Source organism: Hyaena hyaena, unplaced genomic scaffold (genome assembly GCF_003009895.1).
Source record: "Hyaena hyaena isolate Hyena2069 unplaced genomic scaffold, ASM300989v1 scaffold_91, whole genome shotgun sequence".
In the NCBI taxonomy this organism is placed as follows: Eukaryota; Metazoa; Chordata; class Mammalia; order Carnivora; family Hyaenidae; genus Hyaena; species Hyaena hyaena.
In genome coordinates, this window is record NW_024080725.1 from 1,402,893 (window position 1) to 1,428,955 (window position 26,063).

Sequence of the window (26,063 nt, forward strand, 5' to 3'; positions counted from 1 at the left end):
TTATCAGTTCTTGCTGCCACAAATTGAAGCTTATGCTGCCTAATGTTAATTGGATTTTTGTTTCTTTAAATTATATACTCCAACAGCGTTTTGTCCAGTTTTGTTTCCTCATTGAGCTCAGCACTCTTACTCAGATTCCAATTTTTGATGTAGTATTGAGTTCATTAATTTCATGAATTGTGTCTTATTGCTTTTTTTTTTAATAGTTTGTTGTCAAGTTGGTTTACATATAACACCCAGTGCTCGTCCCAACAAGTGCCCTCCTCCATGCCCATCACCCTCCGTTCCCCTCTCCCCTACCCCCGCCTCAGCCCTCAGTTTGTTCTCAGCATTCAAGAGTCTCTCATAGTTTGCCTCCCTCTTATTTCTAAATAAATTGGGCCAGAGATGCCTGGTGGCTCAGTCAGTTAAGCATCTGACTTTAGCTCAGGTCATGATTTCACACTTCGTGAGTTCAAGCCCCATGTCAGGCTCTGTGCTGACAGCTCAGAGCCTGGAGCCTGTCTCAGATTCTATGTCTTCTTTTTTCTCTGCCCCTACCCTGCTCTCATTCTGTCTCTCTCTCTCTCTCACAAATAAACATTTTAAAAAAATCTAAATAAATTGGGCCAATCACAAGTTCTTTAGGTTATACTAGGTGTTTTACCTGTGGAACAACTCAGCTCTCAATTCTGATTCCTCCCTGCCTCCCCTTTACCCTGGCTACCTCTGTGACTCCATTGAAAACCTTAGTTTAAAGTGTTTTGGAGGGGTGCCTGGGGGGCTCTGTCAGTTGAGCTTCTGACTTCGGCTCAGGTCACGATCTCATGGTTCATGGTTCGAGCCCTGCGTCGGTCTCTGTGCTGACAGCCAGCTCAGAGCCTGGAGCCTGCTTCGGATTCTGTGTCTCCCTCTCTCTCTTACCCTCCCCAGCTCACACTGTCTCTCTGTCTCTCTGTGTCTCTCTCTCAGAAATAAATAAAACATTAAAAAAAATTTTTTAAGTGTTTTGGAAAGATGTGTATATTGTTGTAGTGGATTAGTAAGCATCTTTATCATGATATACTTAAAGTGTATTTATTATGTAGAATTGTTTACAGATTTGACAAAGTATGGAGTCAATGTACCACTTAAACTTCAAAGTTAAGATTTCACTTGTAAATAAATACAGTATTTTTTTTTTTTGAAGTTTATTTATTTTGAAGAGAAAGAGCACAAGCAGGGGAAGAACCCGGGGTAGGGGGTGGAGACAGAGAATCCCAGGCAGGCTCTGCATTGTCTGAGCTACCCAGGTGCCCCTATAAATACAATGTTTAAAGCTTATCTCCTACTAAATGTTGTGATATCTGAGTTGCTTGACTCTAGCTGTTATGTGATGGGATGTTTTTTTTTTACCCTAGCTTTTAAAATAACAATTCTAGGGCGCCTGGGTGGCTCATCTGGTTAAGCATCTGACTCTTGATTTTGGCTCAGGTCACGATATCATACTTGGTAGAGTCAAGCCACATGGCAGACTCTGCACTGACAGCATCGAGCCTGCTTGGGATTTTCTCTCTCTCCCTCTCTCTCTGTCCCTCCCCTGCATTAGCACATTCTCTCTCTCTCAAAATAAATAAGCTTAAAATAACTATTCTAGAAGACAACTTCCAAAATACTCATGTTTCGCTTTTTTCTTACCTAGATCACAGGAGACCCCTGGAGATGGGCAGCCTCCAGCTTTACCACCCAAACAATCAAAGAAAAATAGTTGGAACCAAATTCATTATTCACATTCTCAACAAGATCTGGAAAACCATATGAATGAAGCTTTTGATGTTCCATCTTCCCCTGAGAAATCTACTGTAAGTAGCTTCTATTCTTACATCTTTTTTATTCTATTCTATTCTGTTTTATCTTATCTTTTAGAGAGAGAGTGTGGGGGAGAGGAGGAGAGAGAGAATCGTAAGCAGGCTCCACACTCAGTGGGGAGCCCAACACAGGGCTTGATCCCACTACCCTGGGGTCATGACCCAAGCAGAAATCAAGAGTTGAATGCCCAACCAACTGAGCCACCCAGGCGCCCCCCCTTTGAAATGTTTTAATCTGTAATAAAATTTCTTTTATACTGTGGTATGTTTTGTCTGTAAATTATATTATTGTACTTTCTCTTTTTCATCATAGGTTGCTCATGAATTTTGCCACAATGTAACACAATTGTGGAATTTCCATTTATCATCATTTTTTAAATGTTCATGGCTCTAGAAGTTAATTCCTGACAAATTTATGTTGATTCAGTCTTACAAAACACTCATTTTTAGAACAAAGGTTAATAATCCACCAAATATCACTAACCTTATTATGTAATTCACCAGATGCAGGGACTTGATCAATTTCATCAACCTTCTGAAACTGAGTACAGGTCCCCTGGATTTATGATCGCTCTCTGTTCTATACAATATATTTATGAATCACTTGGTACTCTCCCTGTAGAGAACATACTTTTACCACAACAAAATGGCACGTTTTTAGTATCTCCTGATTTATGAATTTTCATGGCTTTCTCAAGTAGATGTAAATAAACCAAAGGTGAGATTGTCCATAAATTTTAGGGATACACTGTGTTCATGAAGAAGTATGAGGACAGACAAATATGGGTATATTTCAGGAAACTTAAAGGGACATCAGGAAATAAGATAGAGGGAGAGGTGGACCCACAGTGGGTATTGGTGGTGCCAGAAGTTTCTGGTTGGCGCGACTCTTACAGCCCTCTCATATCTAAATTTGAAGAGCACAGTCCAGCCACTCTGTTCTCCCACAATTACTGCTCCACCACCACAGGCTTATCAGAGAACCATCCAAATCCTTACCAAAACTGAGTGATAAATTTGGGGATACCTGTGTGGTGATTCTCCTGTATCATTCCCTTATACATTCCTTCATCAATCTATAGTCATTGAGGTCTTTCTGTGTTTTGGGTTCTCTGGTGGGTAGTGTGTGAACATAAAGACAAATAAGATGTGGTCCCTGCTATTAAATAATCTACAATCTAATTTTTTCATTCACACAAAAATTAATATTAAGTACCATTCATTGTTATAGACTTTGGGGATATATTGGAATAAAATAGAGGGTGAAAAAAAACTCTACCTTCAAGGAACTTACATTCTAGGGATAAGGGCAAGACAAACAGTAAACACGGTAAATAATTTAAATACATAGCATATTAGATAGTATACATTTTAGAGAGAATAATAAAACAGGAAGGGCGTAGAGAATTTCAAGATGAGAGGACCACAGTTTTAAATGGTGTAAGCCAGGGATGAAGTTAGCGATGAGTCAAAGAGATAGCCAGTAGAAGAGCAGGAGGTACAGAGACCAGAGTATGACTGATCCTGTCAAGGAACATCAAAGGAATCAGTGTGGCTGGCACAAAATGAGCCAATGAGGAGGAGACGGGTACAGGAAAAGGCCAAAGTCTTTAAAGATTGTGTTTTTTAACCCTGAGTGAGATGCAAAGCAAAAGGGACATATATGAGGAGAAAAGCAGCATGATGTCACTTAAGTTGTAACAGTGTCGATCTGACTATTGTATTGAAAATAGCCTGAAAGGGTAGCAGCAGGGATACTGGTTGTGGAGGAGTGCAGTATTCCCGGCAAGTGGTGGGATTCGGATCCGTATGGCAGCAGTGGAAGGAGGAAGACATGGCTGTGTTCTATAGTCTGGATGGTTTGGAACAGAGCTAACACACGGGATGGGATGTGGAGAAAGAGGAATCATAGATAACAGCAAGGTTTGGGGCCTGAACAGCTAAAACACGAAGTCTCTGTTTACTGACACAGGAAAGGCTCCAGGTAGAGCAGGTATAGGTGACATATTAGGAGCACAGTTTGGGACATAACAAGTGTGAGATTGCTACTAGAAATCCATCAACAGCTGCGATTCTGGACTTAAAGAGAAAGGTCCAAGCGAGGGTTATAACACTGGGGGTTGATGGCAGGTAGGCAGTACGTAAAATCATGAGAGAGGGAAAAAAAACACCCAAGGAAGTATAGTGTGTGCCGATAACTAAATGAGAGGGTCTAGGAGGCCTTTGGCCATCCAAAATGTAAGCATTAGGGAGATGAAGAAACCAGCAAAGGAGACTGAGAAGATTCAGACAGCAAGGTAGGAAGAAAACTAGTCCACTGGTTGACTGGCTAATGGCACAGAAAGTCACAGAGAGAATAGCCAATTTTGTCAGCTGGTACTGGTAAGTCAAGTAAGGTAAGGATTGACAGTTGAACACTGGATTTAGCAATATGAAACTCTATGGTGACCTTCATTAGAACAATTTTGGTGGAGCATTGGAGATAAAAACGTGACTGAGAGGATGAGATCAGAGGACATAGAGACAGCAAATGTGGCCAACTCTTTAAAGATGCTTAAGAGCAAGAGGAAGGAGACAAATGGGGTAGTAGCTAGATGGGGAAGTGGAGTCAAGAAAGTTCATTTTCTTTTAAGGGGAGAAATAAGAGTATTCCTCAGAAGGGTGGGGAAAATGGATAATGTAGGAGAGTAGAGAATTACTTACTATAGGAGTGTCCTTGAGATTGGAAAAGGACCTGGGTCTAGTTTGAAGGTAATATAATCAGAAGTGATTATAGGGAAGGATATACAAATAACTAATGGAGCTGTAGGGTTAAGAGAAGACCTCACAAAGTAAGCTTCTCTGACCTGTGTCTTGAAGGATGAGCAAGAATTAGCCAGATACTTTCCCTGAAAGAGCACACATAAAACATTCAGGGAAAGAAGCTAGTGCCAAATGACCATGTATGTGAAATGCCCAGAATAGTCAAATGTAAAGAGACAGGAAATAGGTTAATGGTTGAATAGGACTTAAGGAATGGGGGTGAGGAGATGGGAAATGACTGCTAATAGGTACAGGATCTCTTTTTCACATGGGTGAAAATATTTTAAAATTAAATGGTAGTGATGTTTCTACAACTCTTGGCTGTTGTAAAAATTATTGAATTAAACACTTTGTGTGAAGTGTAGTGTGTGAATTATATCCCAGTAAAGCTGTTTTTAAAAAGCAGAGGGAGGAATGTGAATTCTTGTAACAGTTATGAACACTTACTGTGTGCAGAGCTTTGAGCCAGGTTCTAGGGGTATTGCAGCTAATAACTTAAATAATGATGCCCCTGTTACTCCTTGCACTTAGTCTAGGCTGTATCTAGCTGTAACTAGATAAGGTATTAATCAAAATTTATTTTCCTGGGGCTCCTGGGTGGCTCAGTCGGTTAAGCATCCAACTTCAACTCAGGTCATGAGCTCACGGTTCATGAATTCAAACCCCACATCGGGCTCTGCTGACAGCTCAGAACCTGGAGCCTGCTTCGGATTCTGTGTCTCCCTCTCTCTCTGCCCCTCCCCTGCTCGCTTGCTCTCTCTCTCTCTCTCTCTCTCTCTGAAAAATAAAGATTAAGAAAATAAAAATAAAAATTTACCTTCCTGAATTAACATTTGAATTTGTTATGAGTTTTTATATATTGTAGGTAATATTAATGTACAAAAAGCATACTTCATGTATATCTTTGAAGGAGGGATTATAAATGAGGAAAATTACAAGTTATTTATTTTTGTTTTCTTAAGCCTAATGGTGGTATTCCACAAGATAATCTTGTTCTAATCAGAATGAAACCTGATGAAAATGGAAGGTTTGGATTCAATGTAAAGGTAATCTAGAATTTACATTGTATTCAGTTTTTAAATTAAGATGTGTCTATTTTGGTAATAATTGATACCTGATTTGCTCTGTTGTTAAGGGAGGGTATGATCAGAAGATGCCTGTGATCGTGTCCCGAGTAGCACCAGGAACACCTGTGAGTTATCTGAATCTTGCAAGTAAACCCTATTTTCAAGAATATGTACTCATTTTATTTTTACTAGTTTAAATAAATGGAAAAAATTAATTTCTGAAAATTTGTTAAGTATCAGATGTTGACTAAATCTCTTAAATTGCTGGGAAGTTTTTATTTCCTGTATATGAGTTTTCTTAAATCCATGTTTTTGGAAAGAAGCTGTTTAATAATTTTGATGTTTCTAAAGTGCTAATAGAGTCTATCAAAATAACTCCTTTAAACATAGAAAAATGTAGACAGAGGTATAGTATTTGTTTTGCTTTTTTGTTTGTTTGGTATTTTCATTTAGAATTGTTTACCTACAATCTGTTTGCCTACTTTGTGTTTAAAAAAAATTGACTTTATTTTTATTTTTTTGTTTTTTAAATATTTTTTATTTATTTCTAGAAGAGAGAGAGAGACAGCGTGAGCAGGGGAGGGTCAGAGAGAGAGGGAGACACAGACTGAAACAGGCTCCAGGCTCTGAGCTGGCAGTCAGCACAGAGCCCGACGCGGGGCTCGAACCCACGAACCGCGAGATCATGACCTAAGCGAAAGTCGGACGCTTAACCGACTAAGCCACCCAGGCGCCCCTAAAAAAAATTGACTTTAAATAGAAATGGTAACTAGTGTTTTCTTTTACTGTAGGGAGAGTTTTAAACTTATTACAAACATTTTAAACAAAAGTAGAGAAAACACTGTATGTACCCATTATGATGAACCTTCCTCTTCCCTTAATTCACCTTCAGGATTCATGAACTTTCTGCTCATCATAAGGACAATTCTTTTTTTTTCTTTTAATTTTTTTTAATGTTTTATTTATTTCTGAGAGGAGAGAGCATGAGCAGGGGAGGGTCAGAGAAAGAGGGAGACACAGAATCTGAAGCAGGCTTCAGGCTCTGAGCTGTCAGCACAGAGCCTGATGTGGGGCTCGAACCCACGAACCTTGAGATCATGACCTGAGCCGAAGTCAGACGCTTAACCGACTGAGCCACCCAGGCGCCCCCATAAGGACAATTCTTAATTAGTTGTGGGTGTGTTCTCTCTATTGCTCTTTTATGTAGCAAATATTGCTTTCTATTTCCCATTTCTGTTGTTGCCTACTTGACCTAAATAGTCTTCAAGGAGTTTTCCGTCAGCACCTTATCATTTACTTGTCTCTGTGTCTACAGACAGATAGGAACCAGCAGCCTGAAAGAGCCCAGTTATGCTTTATTTTGGTGCTTTGCAGCAACCTTAAAATTGATTTGATAATCACAGTCAAGATTGATCAAGGATATCACGATACATACTTTTGGTTCTGATTGTTAAGGATTTTGTTGGTTGCAAATAACAGGGTACTATGGAATACCCCTGGCTTAAGCATTAATACAAAATGTATCCATTAGCTATAATAGTACCTCACAAAACCCAAGGATAGGAATGCAGTCCAACCTGGAGTACAAAAAAAACTTTAAAATAAACGTGAGCACTCTCTATTTTTTCATCTCTATTTCTTTTTATGTTCCATTCTTCTCTCCTGCTGCAAACCAGTTTGTGTAGGGAATCAGCCTCATCTCTCTAGCTCCTCTAAAAAAAATACAGTGTTAATAAAGACAGTGTACTTAGTAGCAGCTTCAAGTTAGTTCTGTTACATCCCCACCACATACTCTACTTTCAAATATGACTGTGTCCCTGACTCTCATCGAAAGAGAATTTATAGAACTACCGCCATTCTTAGTTTATGTGATGAGCTACTGGTAACTTCTAGGTTTATATATTAACAGTTTAGTAACCTAGAGCACTTAAACCTCTCAGTCTAGTTTACAGACTTCTGGAAAGTAAGTTCTTTATAGATCTAGCTTGTATCAGAGGTCTTTTTTTCAACAAATCACTTGGGGTCGGGAGAACAGGACAGGGATATGATGTATGACATGCCTCTCGAACCTACTATGCATGTGAAGGATGGGAACAAAGATGGAGGAAATAGTCCAAAATTAGTTATTAGCATGCATATATATATATATATATGGAAATATGTATGTATTTAAGACAGACTGCAGATGAGGAGATGAAAGATTGTTAAATTCTCATCTGTAGGTAATGTCTAAAATAGAAAACTGAAGAAAAACAAAATGAGGATGTTATTTAGAGATACTGAAGTAGATACAAAAGATGTAGCTAAAATGTTGAAGTTGCCTGGTGTGGAGGGGGGCAGGATGTACAGAGGAACGCGAGACATGGTTGCTTGTCTTAGTAATCTTGTAGACTTAGTTCTTCAAGCTGTGTGATGTGAATTTGACTGAAAACAAAAATTTAAGCTAAAACATTTATAGGTCAAATACATATCTTTTGGCATGACGATTCCACTTTTAGCAGTTGCTGGTAATGAAGTAGTTGGACTACAGAACAAAGGATACACAAGGAAGTTCATTGTAATATTGTTTGTAATAACGATTGGGGTGGTGATAAAAACGTACGTCATTGGAGTTGGTGAAATAAATTTTGTGCTCCTTTACAGCTGTTGAGATGATAGATGATGTAGTTTTGTGTAAGTATGGAAATGGGCTCATAAGACAGTGTTATAGAAAATGTATATTATTGCTCCACATGCATGTTTGATCCAGTTTCTTAAAATATGAGTTAGTGCTTTAAAAATTTTGGAAACGGATCAGCCTGTTGAGTGTCTGACTCAGCTCAGGTCATGATCTTGCGGTTTGTGGGTTGGAGCCCTGTGTCGGGCTCTGTGCTGACAGCTCAGAGCCTGGAGCCTGCTTTAGATTCTGTGTCTCCCTCTCTCTCTGCCCTTCCCCTGCTCACACTCTGTCTCTCTGTCTCTCAAAAATAAACAAACATTTTTTAAAAATTTAAAAAGTTTGAAAACATGCTCAAAATGCTAGTAGCATTTCATCTGGGTAGTAGAATTATTGGTATTTATCACTTTGTTTTATATTCTTCTTTTTAATAATCTGAATCATGATAATGAGAATGTATTGCTTTTGTAATTAGAAAGATAATGTATCTGTTTATACACCAGTTGTAATAGTAACTGAATGACACAAAAGAAATACTATTTTTCTTGAGCAGTGAATGTAGATCATTTTCAATTAGGTCAGAGATGTTCAGGGAACATTGTATAGACAGGTTTATTTCCAAACAGAATTCTGTGACTCTAAATTTTCTTTTTAGGCTATACAGATTATTGATAATTTTCCCTGTCAGCCATGTAGAACTGTGTCTCATAAATATTGGCTGAAGGGCACCTGGCTTGCTCAGTCAGTAGAGCATACGACTCTTGATCTCGGGGTCGTGAGTTCAAACCCCACATCTGGTGTAAAGCCTACCTTTAAAATAAAAAAGGAGCTATTCGAAAACAGACCCATATTTATAAGAGAAGACACAAAAGTTCCCAAAAGGCAGAGAATAAGAAACAAGAAATGTAGATGGATAAAAAAACAACAACAACCACAGCAAAGCGTAATAAGAGTTAAGGAAGGAAGAATGAGGTTTCCATCAGGAAACCTTAAAAAATATATTGGCTGAATTTAGAACAATAGAAACTTATCATTTTTTCATTATCTTACTAGAGACCGTCACAGTGTTCCCGTTGGAAACCTGATTTTAGGTGATTGGAGGAAAAGAACAGGACTTCAGATACTTTAATGTTATTCTTTATATTGGATACCTTCTGAAATGGTTAAGATAATTCCCGATTAAAGCTGTTTTGCTTTCTGTCTGATTATCTTTGAGCCAGCAGTTGTTGCTCCAACAAAATTCATTTAAATATATAGATAATCAGGGAGCCTGGGTGTCTCTGTTGGTTAAGCGTCCTGACTCTTGATTGCTGCTCGGGTCATGATCTCACAGTTTGTGAGATCAAGTCCTGCATCAGGCTTTGCACTGACAGTGCAGGGATTCTCTCTCCCTGCCTCTCCCCCCACGCCCCGCCAAAATAAATAAGCATATAGTTTATCTAGACTTTCCAGATCAGAATGCAAATAGACAAAATGCAGCTTCCACACACACACAAAAAAGAATGAAAATAGAAATTTATTAAATATACCTGATGAAAGGCAGATTAAATATGAGAGAGTTTCTGTCAGTGATAAGTGATAATGGGTTCAAAAAATTAATCTCTGCATGTTCTAGCATATTGATTAACTACCCCATTAGCCTCAGTCTGTGAACTGGAAATATCAGTGGATGTACTCAAGGTACAGTAGGAGAAATGTGTAGCTATTCTCTTCCTAGCACACAGACTGCCTTCTCTTTCCTACCAGCTGTATTGTCCACAAAGTAAGGTAAGAGGGTACCACTTTGCTCCAGCCCATTACATTTCTCCCAGTACCATTGATACAGAGCATTCACCACCCTTTAGGTACTGTACAGGCATTTACACAAACTTGGGACCACACTGGTACACAAAAGTATCACAGTGCTGGTGTGCAGAGGGAATATATGAATGTCATCTCCACCAAGAAGTAGAGAAAGAAGCAACTATTCTGAACTTGCGTTTTCTAAATTTTAATACTTTGCATTGAATTATCACATTTTTGTCTTTAGAAATTTATGAAATAATTAGAGCAGATACCTGCTCCATTTCCAGAGTTTCGGGTGTTTGAAATCACATGCTTTGTAAGCAGCAAAGAAAGAACTTATGCTCTTTCCATTAGTGACAGGACCTTGTTGGATTATTATTGACTTTGTGTTTATTATGAATTTGACTAGTTGTGCTTTCATTTCTTCTAGCATCCTTTTTCTGTAAGGTCCCACCCTGTCATTTCCTTCCCTAGCCGACTGATCATCCTCCAGACTTGACTCCGGTGTTTTCTCATTGCTGTGTTCCTGGAGCTTGCTGTCCCTACATCTGCTTTCCGCTCTTAGCTGCATCGTGTCTTTCTTTTCCCAGTGAGATGCAGGCACCTGTCACTTTGCACGGTGGGGCAGGACTGTAAAAACGACTCTGTATGGCTGACTCTGTGTGAAGCGATCCTGGTAATCAGTGGGAAAAGTTACAGTGGCTTCTATGACCTTTCAATTTTTTATCAAATAATTGAAATTTCTCTTAGTTGTTCCTATAAAGTTATAGGGAGATGAAAAAATAATTAATACTGATTTATTATCCTCTAATTCGAACTATCAGAAACACTGAGAAATAAAGCGTTCCATTTCCTTATGGGAACTCATCACAAGTACATTGAATTTGTTTCCCTTATTGTTGTGTAACTTAACATACAAGAGTGAGCTTTTTTCTTTCCTTAGCAAATTGTCCTAATCCTTTCTAAATTGGTATTCACTTCTACCATTCATTCTTTGCTTTTTCAATGTTATGAAATAGACCTTTAGTGAGAACTGCTTTGCCAGCCTCACTTCCTCTAGGACATCTTCATCTGGAAAGTCACTTCATCACAGCCACTTTCATTTACGTTGACAAGTCGGCTTCAATAAATTCCTTTCGCTGCATGTCTGGAGGCTCTTGGACAGTAGCCACATCACTATTTCCGCTGTCAGTGGTTTATATTCGATTTGCATTTTACTTCTAGCACTATCACTCTTTTGTTTCTTTGCTGCATTTTTAGCTTTCCTGGCCAGTTCCTGCTTTAGATTTACTTGAGTTTACCACTGGGAGGCAAGGAGGTGAAACAGGTACCTGCTTTGCTGTCTCCCCGCAAACTGAGTGACAGATGAACAGCAGCAAGTCACCAACAGACTTTGAAAGAAGTGACATGTGATGGGTCACTGATTGTGATGTGTGTCTTATTTTTGTAATGATCTGTGGACTCATGAGCTAGTAGCAAAGTTTGTACGTTATGTAATTATTCACATTTAATGCATTGTGGTAACTGCAGTCTGAACCTTGTTGGGAGACTGTCACCTAACTAACCTGTGGGGACTGAAATTTATACATACAGGACTGTGCAATGTGAGGGCTGCCTGTATCTATGCACCTTGAGATCATTAGTCTTCTCTGTGTATCTAAGCATTTAGTAGGACAGCAGGGAAAAAGTGGTTGAAAAGGAAAAAAGGTAGTAGTTTCATGGGGACGCTAGATTTCTACTTTTTGCAAATAGATGAATAAATGGATGGATGCCGTTCTGTATGTAGCTTTTGCTCTCCTGCTGTAGTGTCCATAAAAATAAATTCCTGTGCTTTACTTTCAGAAAGCCATGTAAACACTTGAAACTTTATGTTACATTATAGGCTGACCTCTGTGTCCCTCGATTGAATGAAGGGGACCAAGTTGTACTGATCAATGGTCGGGACATTGCAGAACATACCCATGATCAAGTCGTCCTGTTTATTAAAGCTAGCTGTGAGAGACATTCTGGGGAACTCGTACTTCTGGTTCGACCTAATGGTAAGTACTCTATGTAGCACTGGATGGTTTCATAATTTCTTTCTTTTGTTACTAGACACGGCAACCAGAGTGGGCTTTTAAAAAGCATATCAGGCCATGACTGTTTACTGCTCAAAGTGGCTTCCATTCACACTGGTAGTAAAACTCAGTTCTTGGCCCCTTGTCTGCCACACAGCCTTGCTCACTTTCCTCTGTTCTGTGCTGGCTTTTTAAAAATTCCTTCTGTCTAGGGGCACCTGGGTGGCTTAGTCGGTTAAGCGTCCGACTTTCGCTTAGGTCATGATCTCGCGGTTCGTGGGTTCGAGCCCCGCGTCGGGCTCTGTGCTGACTGCCAGCTCAGAGCCTGGAGCCTATTTCAGTCTGTGACTCCCTCTCTCTCTGACCCTCCCCTGCTCACGCTGTCTCTCTCTCTCACTCTCTCCTAGAAATAAATAAAACATTAAAAAAAAAAAATTTAAAAATTCCTTCTGTCTAAAATGCTCTTCTTGATTTTCCTATGACTTATATCCTCACTTCATTCGAGTCTCTGCTCAGACGTCATCCCCAGAAAATCCCTCTTCTTCCACCACAGCTAAAAAGGCCTCCCTTGTCCCTCAGTTGCTCTAGTCGTGGTAGGTACACAGTAAATCCTTGTTGAAGAAATGAGTATACATACACATACACCACATGTTCTTTATCCATTCCTCAGTCAGTGGACATTTGGGCTCTTTCCATAATTTGGCTATTGTTGATAGCGCTGCTATAAACATTGGGGTCCACGTGCCCCTTTGAATCAGCATTTTTGTATTCTTTGGGTATATAGTAGTGCAATTACTGGATTGTAGGGTAATTCTATTTTTAATTTTTTGAGGAAACTCCATACTATTTTCATCCCACCAGCAGCACAGAAGTGTTCCCTTTTCTCTACATCCTTGCCAATATCTGTTGTTTCCTGAGTTGTTAATTTTAGCCATTCTGACAGGTATGAAGTGGTACCTCACTGCAATATTGATTTGTATTTCCCTGATGATGAGAGATATTGAGCATCTTTTCATGTGTCTGTTAGCCAGCAGGGTGTCTTCTTTGGAAAAGTGTCTATTCATGTCTTCTGCCCATTTCTTAACTGGATTATTTTGGGGAGGATGTTGAGTTTGGAAAGTTTTTTATAGATTTTGGATACTAACCCTTTTTCTGATATGTCATTTGCAGATATCTTCTCCCATTCATTTGGTTGTCTTTTAGTTTTGTTGATTGTTTCCTTCACTGTACAGAAGCTTTCTATCTTGATGAGGTCCCAGTAGTTCATTTTTATATATGGTGTAAGAAAGTGGTCCAAGTTCAGTCTTTTGTATGTCACTGTCAAGTTTTTTTTCCATTAGATACTCTTTCTTTGCTTTGTCAAAGACTAGTTGGCCATCATTATATCATTAGGGTGTCCATTTCTGGGCTCTCCCTTCTTTTCCATTGATATATGTGTCTGTTTTTGTGCCAGAACTATATGGTCTTGATGATCACAGCTTTGTAATACAGCTGAAGTCTGGGATTGTGATGCCTCCAGCTTTGGTTTTCTTTTTTAATATTACTTTGCTAGTCACAGTCTTTCTGGTTTCATACAAATTTTAGAATTGTTTGATGTAGCTTTGTGAAGAATGGTGGTGTTTGGTAAGGATTGCATTGAATGTATAGATGGCTTTGAGTAGTATCAACATTTTAATAATACTGTTCTTCCAATCCATGAGCATGGAATGTTTTTCTATTTCTTTGTGTCTTCAGTTTCTTTCATAAGCTTTCTATAGTTTTCAGCATGCAGATCTTTTATCTATTTGGTTATATTTATTCCTAGGTATCTTATTGTTTTCAGTAGAATTGTAAATGTGATCGATTCCTTGATTTCTCTTTTCTGCTGCTTCATTATTAGTGTATAGAAACGCAACCAATTTATGTATGTTGATTTTATATCCTGCACCTTTGCTGAATTCACATATCAGTTCTAGTAGTTTTTTAGTGGAGTCTTTCAGGTTTTCCATTTAGAGAGTATCATGTCGTCTGCGAAAAGTGAAAGTTTGACTTCTTACCGATTTGGATGCCTTTTATTTCTTTTTGTCTGATTCCTGAGGTTAGGACTTCCAATACTGTATTGAATAACAGTGGTCAGAGTGGACATCCCTGTCGTGTTCCTGAATTTAGGGGGAAAGCTCTCAGTTTTTCCCCATTGAGGATGCTATTAGCTGTGGGTCTTTCGTATATGGCCTTTATGATCTTCAGGTATGTTCCTTCTATCCCTGCTTTCTTGAGGACTTTTATCAAGAAAGGATGCTGTATTTTGTCAGATAATTTTTTCTGCATCTGTTGAGATTATGTGGTTCTTTTCTTTTTTTTATGTGATGTAACATGTTGATTGATTTGTGGATTTTGGATCAGGCCTGTAGCCCAGGAACAAATCCCACTTGATTAATTCTTTTAATGTATTGTTACATTCAGGTTGCTAGTATCTTGTGGAGAATTTTTAGATTCATGTTCATCAGGGAAATTGGTCTGTAGTTCTCCTTTTTAGTGGGGTCTTTGTCTGGTTTTGAAATCAAGGAAATGCTGGCCTCATAGAATGAGTTTGGAAGTTTTCCTTCCATTTCTTTTTTCTTTTCTTTTTCTTTTTTTTTTTTGGAACAGCTTCAAAAGAATAGGTATTAACTCTTCTTTAAATGTTTGGTAGAATTCCTGTTTTGGGGGAGATTTGTGATTACTTATTCAATTTCTTTAGGTTATAGGTCTGTTAAAATTTTCTCTCTTCTTGTTTCTAGTTTATGTATTTCTAGGAATTTGTCCACTTTTTCCAGAATGCTCAATTTGTTGGCATATAATTGCTCATAATCTCTTTTTATTTGTAATTCTGTGGTGTCGGTTGTGATTTCACCTCTTTCATGATTTTATTTATTTGGGTCATTTCCCTCTTTTGAATGAATCTGTCTAGGGGTTTATCAATTTTGTTAATTCTTTCAAAGAACCAGCTTCTGCTTTCATTGATCTGTTCTACTGGTTTTGGGTTTTTTTTTTTTTTTAATTTCAATATCCTTGGTTTCTGCTCTTTATTATTTCCCTTATTCTGGTTTTGGGCTTTATCCAGTTCTTTTTCCAGCTCTTTTAGAAGTGTATGGTTAGGTTTGTATTTGAGGCATTTCTTCCTTCTTTAGGAAGGGCTGGATTACTATGTACTTCCCTCTTAATATTGCCTTTGCTTCCTCACAGAGGTTTTGGACAATGGTGTTTTCATTTTCATTGGCTACTATGTACTTCTTAACTTTCTCTTTAATTTCTTTGTTAACCCATTCCTGTTTTTTTAAATGTTTATTTATTTTTGAGAGGGAGAGAGATAAAGAGCCTGAGTGGAGAAAGGGCAAAGAGAGAGGAGACAGAATCTGAAGCAGGCTCTAGGCTCTGAGCTTTCAGCACAGAGCCCGAAGTGGAAGTCGAATCCAACGAATCACGAGATCATGACCTGAAGTCAGATGCTTCACTGGCTGAGCCATCCAGGCACCCCTCGCTCCCACATCCCATTCATTCTTTATTAGGATGTTCTTTAATCTCCAAGTATTTGTGGTCATTCCAAAATTTTTCTTGTGGTTGATTTCAGGTTTCATAGTGTTGTGATCCCAAAATATGCATGGTATGTTACTGATCATTTTGTACTTGTTGAATCCTTATTTGTGACCCAGTATGTAATCTGTTCTGGAGAATGTTCTATGTGCACTCAAGAAGAATGTGTATTCTGGTGCTTTAGGATGAAATGTTCTGAATTTGTCTGTTAAGTCCATCCAGTCCAGTGTGTCATTCAAAGCCATTGTTTCCTTGTTGATTTTCTGCTTAGATGATCTGTCCATTTCTGTAAGTGGGCTGTTGACACCTTAATTATGATATAATACCCTTCTTCATCTCTTGTTGCAATCTTTGTTTTGGCATCCATTAGCATGATAAATGGGATAAATGGTTCTCCATCCCCTTACTTTCATTCTGCAGGTGTCTTTAGGTGTAAATTGAGTCTCTTAAAGGCAGCACATAGATGGTCTTGTTTTCTTACCCATTCTGATACCCTATGGCTCTTGATTGGAGCATTTAGTCCATTTACATTTACAGTGATTATTGAAATATTTGAATTTAGTGCCATTGTGTTGACTGTAGAGTTGGTGTTTCTGGTGATGTTCTCTTACCCTTTCTGGTCTTTGTTGCTTTTGGTCTTGTTTTTCCTTCACTCACAGAGTCCCCTTAAAATTTCTTGCAAGACTGGTTTGGTGGTCATGAATTCCTTTGATTTTTGTTTGTCTGGGAAACTCTTTATCTTTCCTATGTTGAATCACTTCCTTGCTGAATAAAGAATTCTTGGCTGCATGTTTTTCTGATGTAGCACGTTGAATATATCTTGCTACTCCTTTCTGGCCTGCCAACTTTCTGTGGACATACCTGCTGCAAACCTGATCTGTCTTCCCTTGTAGGTTAAGGACTTTTCCCTTGCTGCTTTCATAATTCTTTCCTCGTGTGTGTATTTTGTGAATGTATCTGTGATATGCCTTGGTGATAGTCGGTTTTTGTTGAATCTAATCAGAGTCCTCTGTGCTTCTTGGATTTTGAAGTCTGTGTCCGTCCTCAGATTAGGAAAATTTTCAGCTACAGTTTGCTCACATAATACCTTCTGCCTCTTTATCTCTCTCTTCATCTTCTGGGACTCCTATGATTGGATTATTGTTCCTTTTTAATAAGTCACTGAGTTCCCTAAGTCTTGTATTGTGATCTTTTGCCTTTGTTTCCCTCTTTTCTTTTTCTTTCTTTTTTTTTTTTTTGCTTCGTTTATTTTCTGTAATTTTTTCTTTTGTAACACCAATTCACTGCTGTGCTTTATCCATCCTTGCCATCACAACATCCATTCAAGATTACATCTCGGTTATAGCATTTTTAATTTAATTTTTGCCTTACTAGATTTTAGTTCTTTTATCTCTGCAGAAAGAAATTCTCTTGTGTCTTCCATGCTTTTTTCAACCCCAGCTAGTATTATAATTGTGGTTTTAAATTCTAGTGCAGACATCTTACTTACATCTGTGTTGATTAAATCCCTGGTCATTTCTTTCTTTTCTTTCTTCTAGAGTGAATTCCTCCATCTTGTCATTTTGAAAGAAGAAAATTAATAAGATAAAAATTAGAAACAAAACAAAAAAATCAAATAAGGGAAGTTAAATCCTAGGTGTGTTTTGGTCTGTTTGTTGAGAGAAGCTTGACAGAATAGATAATAAAGAGAAATTTTTTTAAGAAGTTTAAATAATAAAATAAAACAGAATAAAAATTTTTTTAAATAAATAATAATTTGCTCTTTCTGTATGCAAGAAAGAGAAAGAAAAGAGAGAAAAAAATAAAACAACAGAAGCAAAAACAGAAACAATGAAAACAAATAAACGAACCAGCAAACAGAATGAGACCCAAGTGAAATTACATTCAGCATCCCGTAGATGTGAAACTTTACAGCACACTGTAGTCCGTAGACTAATAAGCAGGTGAAAAGGTTTTGTGGTGGTTTTCTGGAGGCTGTGCCTGGATGGCATGGGTGGTCGTGGCTCCATTCTCCACTTGGTGGTGCTGCTTAGCTTAGTGGAGTTGATCCGTGTAAGCGCACGAACAAAAAGTGCAAATGACTTAACCCAACTCCTTAGCCTCTAACACAGGAACTTTGTGCCCTTGCCAACCCATAAACAAGTACCCCTCCTTTGTCTCAGGCTTCTGTCTGCTCCCTTCCTCTACCTTGTCCATGTCCAAGCTGTCTGCTTGGTGGTACCTCCCTCCAGGGTTTTATCTCAGATGGTGCTGTGTTTCAAAACCCCACACTTCAGAGACCCCCAGCAGCTTGGATCTGCTCAGACTCTCTGAGGGTGGGATCTCACCAATCAATGGCCAGATACCGGCTTGTCCCAAAAAACATTCGCACAGCAGCAGAGTCTCAGAGTTGTAAATCACAACACGCAGCCAGCGCCAGGTTTTGGTGACCTCTGGCATCTTTGTTCCTATATCAGTAAGCCTGGTTGGCCCAAGGGAAGGCTGTATGGCCTCTACCAAATGCGCTTCAGTCAGGTGAACCACTTCTCCCTGCATGGCACACAGACCCCTCAGACGGCACTGCCTGCTCCTGAAAATTCGCCCTATTTCCTCAAACGAGAGCACCACCAGGCACTGAGCTCCAGACCTTCATACTCTGCACTCCACTGTTTATAGCATCCTGGTGGTATTAAGACTTCTCCTTTTTCCCCATCAGTGGTTTTGGAGAACATATTTTTTTGTCCAGTCCTCTGCAAGTATTTTCACACTCTCTGTCTCTTTTTCTCTACAGCTACTTTCAGGGAGAGTACTTTTCTTGTGCAATCCCTAAGTGCTGCACTCTCCCCCTTTCTCTGTCCTCTCTCCACAAAGATGGCTCCCTACCCGCAGGAGCTCCGCAGCTTTTCTCTCCCCTCCAGTTCACCCCTCTGCACCAAGTACCTGCCAAGTTCTATGGCTCATGTTATGCAGATTGTTATGTTAATCCTCAGATCAATTTCCAGCTTGATGCTGATCCGCCTACATTCCAGGAATGAGACAAGCTCAGAGTCCCCATTCTACTCGGCCATCTTAACTCAAGAGCCTGTTTTGAACCACTTTTAGAAAACTCTGTAACAAGCTGTATATAAAGCTTTTTTTAAAATCCGGCCTGTGTTTGCATTGGATAATGCCAGTAGCCTAATCGTGTCATCTCCTTATCTGGACAGCTGGCTTGTTAATTCATAACCGCAGTTCCAGGTTTGGAGAAACCTTAATACCGTACTCTCTAGTTCCTTTGTTGGTGGCTTGGAGCTCTACAGTAGCCCCAAATCGTCCTGCCATTGTGCAGCGCTCAGTGGCTCCTGAAGCAGTTCATTTTCCCTTGGGTAGCTTGAGCTATTAACTGAACTAAAAATCCATGTTCCTAGTTCTGTCCCCTTTGTGCTATGCAGAATGAATTTAATGCAGAATAAATTAAAGCCCCTTCCTTTAGGTTTTTGGCAAGAGCTAATTTTCCCAGACCTTTCTTCCTTTCTTCAGTTTTATTGCACTGTTTCAAGTTCCTGCAACACTATCAGTCTCCTCTGGGAAAAGTTCTTACATGCCTGTATCCCAGCATTATAAATATTCTTCTAGTTTTGTTCTGAATGTTTCATTATTAGCCATAGTTTTAGCCACAAGAATAATTATTGGTTAATGCCTTGCTACCAGTTGTTGAAATGTATATCATAAAGAAGTATAATGTAGTTAGAGCTTGACCGATTACATTATCAACACCACCACACCCAACCCTGCAGAGCTTTCCAAGAGAGTTTCTTTAAAAAAGAAAACGAAGGGGGGGCGCCTGGGTGGCTCAGTCGGTTAAGGGTCCGACTTCAGCTCAGGTCATGATCTTACCGTTTGTGGGTTTGAGCCCCGCGTCGGACTCTGTGCTGACAGCTCAGAGCCTGGAACCTGTTTCAGATTCTGTGACTCCCTCTCTTTCTGACCCTCCCCTGCTCATGCTTTCTCTCTCTCTCTCTCAGAAATAAATAAAAACATTAAAAAATATTAAAAAAAGAAAAGGAAGGGGGCGCCTGGGTGGCTCAGTCGGTTGAGTGTCCGCCTTCGGCTCAGGTCATGATCTCACGGTTTGTGGGTTCGAGCCCCACGTCGGCTCTGTGCTGACTGCTCAGAGCCTGGAGCCTGTTTCAGATTCTGTGTCTCCCTCTCTCTCTGACCCTCCCCTGCTCACACTTTCTCTCTCTCTCTCTCTCTCTCTCTCTCTCTCTCAGAAATAAAATTTTAAAAAAATAAAAATAAAAAAAGAAAGAAGAGGGAAGGTGGGGGAGGGAGGAAGGAAGGATAGAAAGAGAAAGAAAAAAAAGGAAGGAAAAGGAAAAAGAGAAAAAGAAAAAGAAATACAAAACTCTCATTTTGTCTCTTGGGTACAAACAGGCATTTTCATTTTAGCTTCTCAACTTTGTTTTTTGCATTCATGGTCTAGAATTGGCTTTCTAAGAAAATTCAGAGAATTTCAACAGAATATTCTATTTTGACTTTTCAAGGAACACATTCATTTAGTCCTGAGGTTTATGTGATTCATTACTATGCATTTTCTGTCACATAATGCAACTTAAATTTTATAATAAGAATAATTTTCCCTGGGTTTTGCTTGTTCTGTTTTCTCTAGATAACAGATCCTAAAGAACTTAATAGTAAGTTCTGCACCTGGGCTATTTTAAATATTCTCATTTCATCTTTACAGTCATCCAGTGAGATAGGTGAATTATCCTCATTTGATAGTTGAAGACAGTTTGACACCAAGACATTCATTTGCCTGCTTACAAATTTCATGTCTTGTGTAGAACCAGAATATGACAAAATTCCATTTAATGGAAAAATCACAGCCTTTTTACAATTCTGAATCACTTTATATTTGAAATTAGGAAAGGAAACCACCTATGGCTTACTTGGCAAAAGACCTTTCTGTTTTGTCAAAATCTGGACTGGGACTTGTTAACATGAGTCTGTCGTGTCCCTTTTTATTTAAAATAACATATCATCAAAATTTAAAACTATGTTTACAAAAAGTATCAGAAAGACAAACAGCTTGTTTTGGTAGGTTTTTTCTTCCTTTAGCTTTCATTTCTTCTTAGAATGCATTCATATATTCTTTATTTCAGAAATTTTTTCTTCTCAGAAGTACACACATCTGAACAGGAACCAAACCTCTTAGGCATGGGCAAAGAAGCCACTAGCTTGTCTCTACTCTGGTTCTCTTTCAGCTTTGCCCTTGTCTGTGGGGGCTAGGATTTTGCAGGACCAAGGCGGGTGACAGGCTATCCCCAGTGACTATGCCTTTTCTAAACTACTTTTTAACCTTCAGTTCTCTGCCTAAATAGCTCTGATCCCACTTCCAGTGTGACCATTTTCCCTAGGTCCATTCTCCCTGGGGTAGATCACATGCTGTATGTGCCCCTGGGCCAGCAGGATAGCCAAGAGGCAGCCATTTGCAGAGGAGTGGAGAACAGGCTTGCATATGGGCTGGTATGTCCACATATATGTTCATAGGCCCCTGTGTTAAAGAATGGAGCTTTGGGCAGGCTCCAGGCCGGAGTCTACGTTCTGTTGTGACCGTGGATTCTGGCCTCCCAGGTTTTGTTGATGTGTCAGGAAAGAGGATAGAACAGGTTTTATTTAGCACTCTATTCAAGTTATTTGTATCTTTTCATATCTGGATGTATAGTGTATAGGTCCCTGCTTCTAATTTTGTTCTGGGTCCCACAATTTAAGGGAAGGTCTGCTCTGAGCTGCTTCTTCAGGTACAGACACCTTCAGCAGTGTGTCCAGGAACATTCTTCCCCCAAAGGTACACCAGAGCTCAACTTCACAGCCAGTCTCTGTCTCTTACACACACCACCAGGCTGAGATCTGATGAATTCTTTTTCCTGACACAAAATTAAAGAACATATCTGGTAACTTTTTGCCAATTCATTAAGATTTTCATGTGGCTTTTTTGCTTTTTTTTTTTTTTTTTTTTTGCTTTTTAGCTGTATATGATGTAGTGGAAGAAAAGCTAGAAAATGAACCAGACTTCCAGTACATTCCTGAGAAAGCCCCAGTAGACAGTGTCCATCAGGATGACCATTCCCTACGGGAGTCGATGATCCAGCTGGCTGAGGGACTAATCACTGGAACAGTCCTGACACAATTTGATGTAAGTACTATTGTATGGAAAGCATGTTGGGCCATATTTTTTTAATTAATTTCATGGTTTCTTAACAACCTAATCGATCGTTCATAATGTATAAACTAAAATGGTATTCTGAGAAATAATTGACAGAAAAAATGTTCTAAAATACATAGTTTTAAACATTGCTTGCAAACTACTAGTCGTGGTAACATAGTGGTTACATAATAGATATCTATTAAAAGAGAAGAATAAGGAGATTTTACGCATATGTCATCAAACTAAATTTTTTCCTGTAATTAAATAGCTATTTTTATGAAAGGCGGCACATGAAGATAGGCAGTGGTGGAGCTAAAAATCCTGAGTTAAAGGAAAAGAACTTTTGTACCTAGTCATATTTAATCCTCTGCTTTTATTAGTCTATGTAATTGGTCATTTGTTGCTCTAAAGTATGTGTTATTGATGATTGACTGTAAAGCATGTGTGACTAAGTCATTTAGGGTAGGTCAGTTGTTCTTTTAAGAAGTTCTTGATTCATATACTGTGTAAACATCTCCAAACTGCATGAAAGCTATATGTTGTCTGCAGATTTGAGATTCAAAACTTAAGGCATTTTGCTATAAGCAAAATTATTTTCATTTGTTTCATCATTCAAAAAAGTTATGGTAAATAATTCTTGTGAGAAATTGTACATAATTCAGCTGTGCAAATTTGGCTCAATATCCAACTAGCCTAAGGTACATACATCATTGTATGGATAAGGTGTCCTAAGGAAAAAAACCTGTTTGTTTTTTGCATAGAAATAAGTCTGAAAAGCAAAACAGAATCTCTTAATGGCTTGCTGAACTCATCTTAAGCTCTTTTTCTCTTTTTTTAAAGCAACTGTATCGGAAAAAACCTGGAATGACAATGTCTTGTGCCAAATTACCTCAGAATATTTCCAAAAATAGATACAGAGATATTTCGCCTTGTAAGTATCTGCTATCTCTGTTTATTAAGTTTTATCTTTGTAGCATAATTTTATTAAAACATTCTTTAAAATTTCTTTCAGATGATGCTACACGGGTCATTTTAAAGGGTAATGAAGACTATATCAATGCAAATTATATAAATGTAAGTTTATTTTTATTCTGCCTTTGTTATTCAGAATAAAACGGACCACTATAATTTTGTGGTTCCTTTTTTTGTTGAAATTTTTACTTATTTTGAGAGAGAAAAAAAAGTATGCATGAGTGGGGGTGGGGGCAGAAAGAGAGGGAGAGAGAGAGAATCCCATCTGTTCTGTCAGCACAGAGCCCAGTGAAGGGTTCAAGCTCATGAGCCATGAGATCGTGACCTGAGCCAAAATTGAGAGTCAGGCGCTTAACTGACTGAGCCACTCAGGCGCCTCTAAACTTTTTTAACACTTACAGATATGGAAAAATATTATAAAATTAATATTAAAAAATAGTTTGATACTGGGGCACCTGCTTAGTAGTCTCTCTCTGCCGCTTCCCCACTTGTGCACGTGTTTGCTCACGCTCTCTCTCAAAATAAAATAAACTTTACCAAAAACTGGTACTGGTATATTAACATGCATATAGAGCAGTGGAATAGAATAGGCCAGAAATATTTTTTATCTATAAATACTTCACCCACTCACTTTTTGTATAACATATTTTAGATCTATGAAAATATAAATGTAAAAATGGGATTGTGAAAGTAGTTGGAGGAAATGTATGAGAATTGTTTTAAAATCTCAGAAAGGGAAAATTTTTTCTAAGTTTAGACATTTGTCTAAACTCACAAAAAGAAAAGTGCAAATCAAAACTGTAAGAAATTACTATTTTTCACCTATTAGATTGAAATACCAAAAAGTGTGATAATACCATATACAAGTCTGTATCCCCTACCTGAAATTTTGGGGCCAAATAGACTTTGGGATTCATCCTTTTTTGGATTTTTAAAAGGTTATTCAGTGCCTGTACTGTATACTGTAGTAAGTAACATCCTTAATAGACTATGAGACGTTACCCTGTAATCAACATGTTGATATTTAATAGGAAACCATGCATATTCCCACTGAGTGGTACTAAAGACTGTAAATAATCTTAAATTAGTTCAGGTCAGATATTGTTGTCAAATGAGTCCAAGCTAGGTCAAATGTACCACAGAAAGGACAAACTACACTTCAGAGCACTGGGAGTTTTAAAATTGTGGGTGAGGGGGACGCCTGGGGGGCTCAGTCAGTTAGGCATCCAACTTCGGCTCAGGTCATGATCTCGCCATCCTTGGGTTCGAGCCCTGCATCAGGCTCTGTGATGACAGCTCGGAGCCTGGAGCCTGCTTCAGATTCTGTATCTCCCTCTCTCTCTGCCCCTCCCCTGCTCGTGCTCTGTCTCTCTCTCTCTCAAAAATAAATAAACGTTAAAAAATTTAAAAAACAAAACAAAAACAAAATTGTGGGTTAAGGATTAGCAGTATATTGAGACTCTCAGGGGAAAAACATCCCTCATGTGTTGTTGCTGGAAGTGTAAATAGGCATAACCTCTTTGGAGAGGTAACTAACAAAAATGTTAAGTTTACAAAAACACTCAGTGCAGCCTTGCTTATGTAGCAAATAGATAAGCAGCAACTTAAATGTTTGTTAAATTAATTATGATATATTTATACAGTAGAGCCATTAAAAAGAATGAAACTTTATGTACTAATTATGACATGATCTCAGTGATAATGTGGAAAAAGAAAAAAGATACACAGAACAACATTGTAAGCTACCTTTTATGTCTTACAGAAAACAAAGACTTTTGCATGTACATTTATGTATTGTGTATAGAGTATCTCTGGAAGGATGTTAGAAACTAGAGGAACTCCTGGGGGGCTCAGTCAGTCAAGTGTCCGGACCCTTGGTTTCGGCTCAGATCATGATCTCATGGTTCATGAATTCAAGCCCCGTGTCAGGCTTTTTGCTGACAGCACAAAACCCATTTGGGATTCTCTCTCTCCCTCTCTCTCTCTGCTCACCCCCATCTCAAAAATGAAAACAGATTTTTTTAAAATTTAAAAAGAAAGAAATGAGCAAAAAGGATTGTCCTCTTGGGTTGTGAACCAGAGGGTGGGAGGGAGACCTCTTTTCTTCCCCCACCCCCCTTTTGTAAATGTTTATTTCTTTTTGAGAGAGAGAGCATGCGCGTGAGTGGAGGAGGAGCAGATAGCGAGGGAGGCTCTGAATCTGAAACAGGCTCCAGACACTGCACTGTCAGCACAGAGCCTGACTCAGGACTTGAACTCATGAACCGCGAGATCATAACCTGAGCATCCCAGGCACTTCTGGAGACCTCTTTTTCTATTCACCTTTTAGTATTCTTCCAGTGCCATGTGCATGTGTCACCTTTTCTTCCTTTTTAATTAAGTCTCAAAATGTAGTATGTATAACTCATCTTCCCCAAACACTCACAATCTTACTTCTTCCTGAAAATAATGAGTTTAAGATATTTTTACTATCTTTTTCTATTGTGTGTGTGTATATATATATATCTTATATAGTATAATGTACTAAATGTTATATAGCATGTGTGTATATATATATATGACATATATATATAATTTGTAAAGTTTGAACTAAAACAAATGGCAGAATTTTTGTTCCTTGCAAATTTTACCTGTAAGCTATTTAGAGACAAATATTTTTTATTTCTGTACCAAGTCTCTGCCCCTGAAACAGGGTTTTCTGTAAAGCTGCTCTTAAACCAATGAGTGCTTTGGAAAATATTTTGATTTTTATTTCCAATTCTTAAAAGATAAATATACATAAAATTACTGAGAAATTTCTTCTACAGATAAAGAAATTGTTAATTAAGTTTTCTTTTATTCACTTTGCAGTTTTTTGAGATCACTTGTATTCAGTTATTATTTAGTGGATGATTTTCATATACTTGATCATAGTAAAAAGTAATAATGTAAAAGAATTTTAGTTTTGTGTCCTTTTCCTTTTAGATGGAAATCCCTTCTTCAAGCATTATAAATCAGTATATTGCTTGTCAAGGGCCATTACCACACACTTGTACAGATTTTTGGCAGATGACTTGGGAACAAGGCTCCTCCATGGTTGTAATGTTGACCACACAAGTTGAACGTGGCAGAGTAAGTCATGCTGGAATCTTAAACAACGCTTTTTTCAAAGTATATTGCATATATAGTCACAATATT

The 26,063-nt window shown here is 38.4% G+C and overlaps 1 protein-coding gene across 2 annotated transcripts in view; it reads left to right on the forward strand.

Annotated features, from left to right (window-relative positions):
* PTPN4 (protein tyrosine phosphatase non-receptor type 4) overlaps positions 1-26,063 on the forward strand; it is a 222,527-nt gene that overhangs the window by 175,198 nt on the left and 21,266 nt on the right. For both annotated transcript variants that reach the window (XM_039234876.1, XM_039234878.1), the window contains exons 16-23: positions 1,661-1,820; positions 5,591-5,674; positions 5,764-5,820; positions 12,019-12,175; positions 21,736-21,902; positions 22,755-22,845; positions 22,927-22,988; positions 25,851-25,997. In XM_039234876.1, the coding sequence (XP_039090807.1) occupies positions 1,661-1,820; positions 5,591-5,674; positions 5,764-5,820; positions 12,019-12,175; positions 21,736-21,902; positions 22,755-22,845; positions 22,927-22,988; positions 25,851-25,997 (925 nt within the window). The remainder of the gene's footprint in view (positions 1-1,660; positions 1,821-5,590; positions 5,675-5,763; positions 5,821-12,018; positions 12,176-21,735; positions 21,903-22,754; positions 22,846-22,926; positions 22,989-25,850; positions 25,998-26,063) is intronic.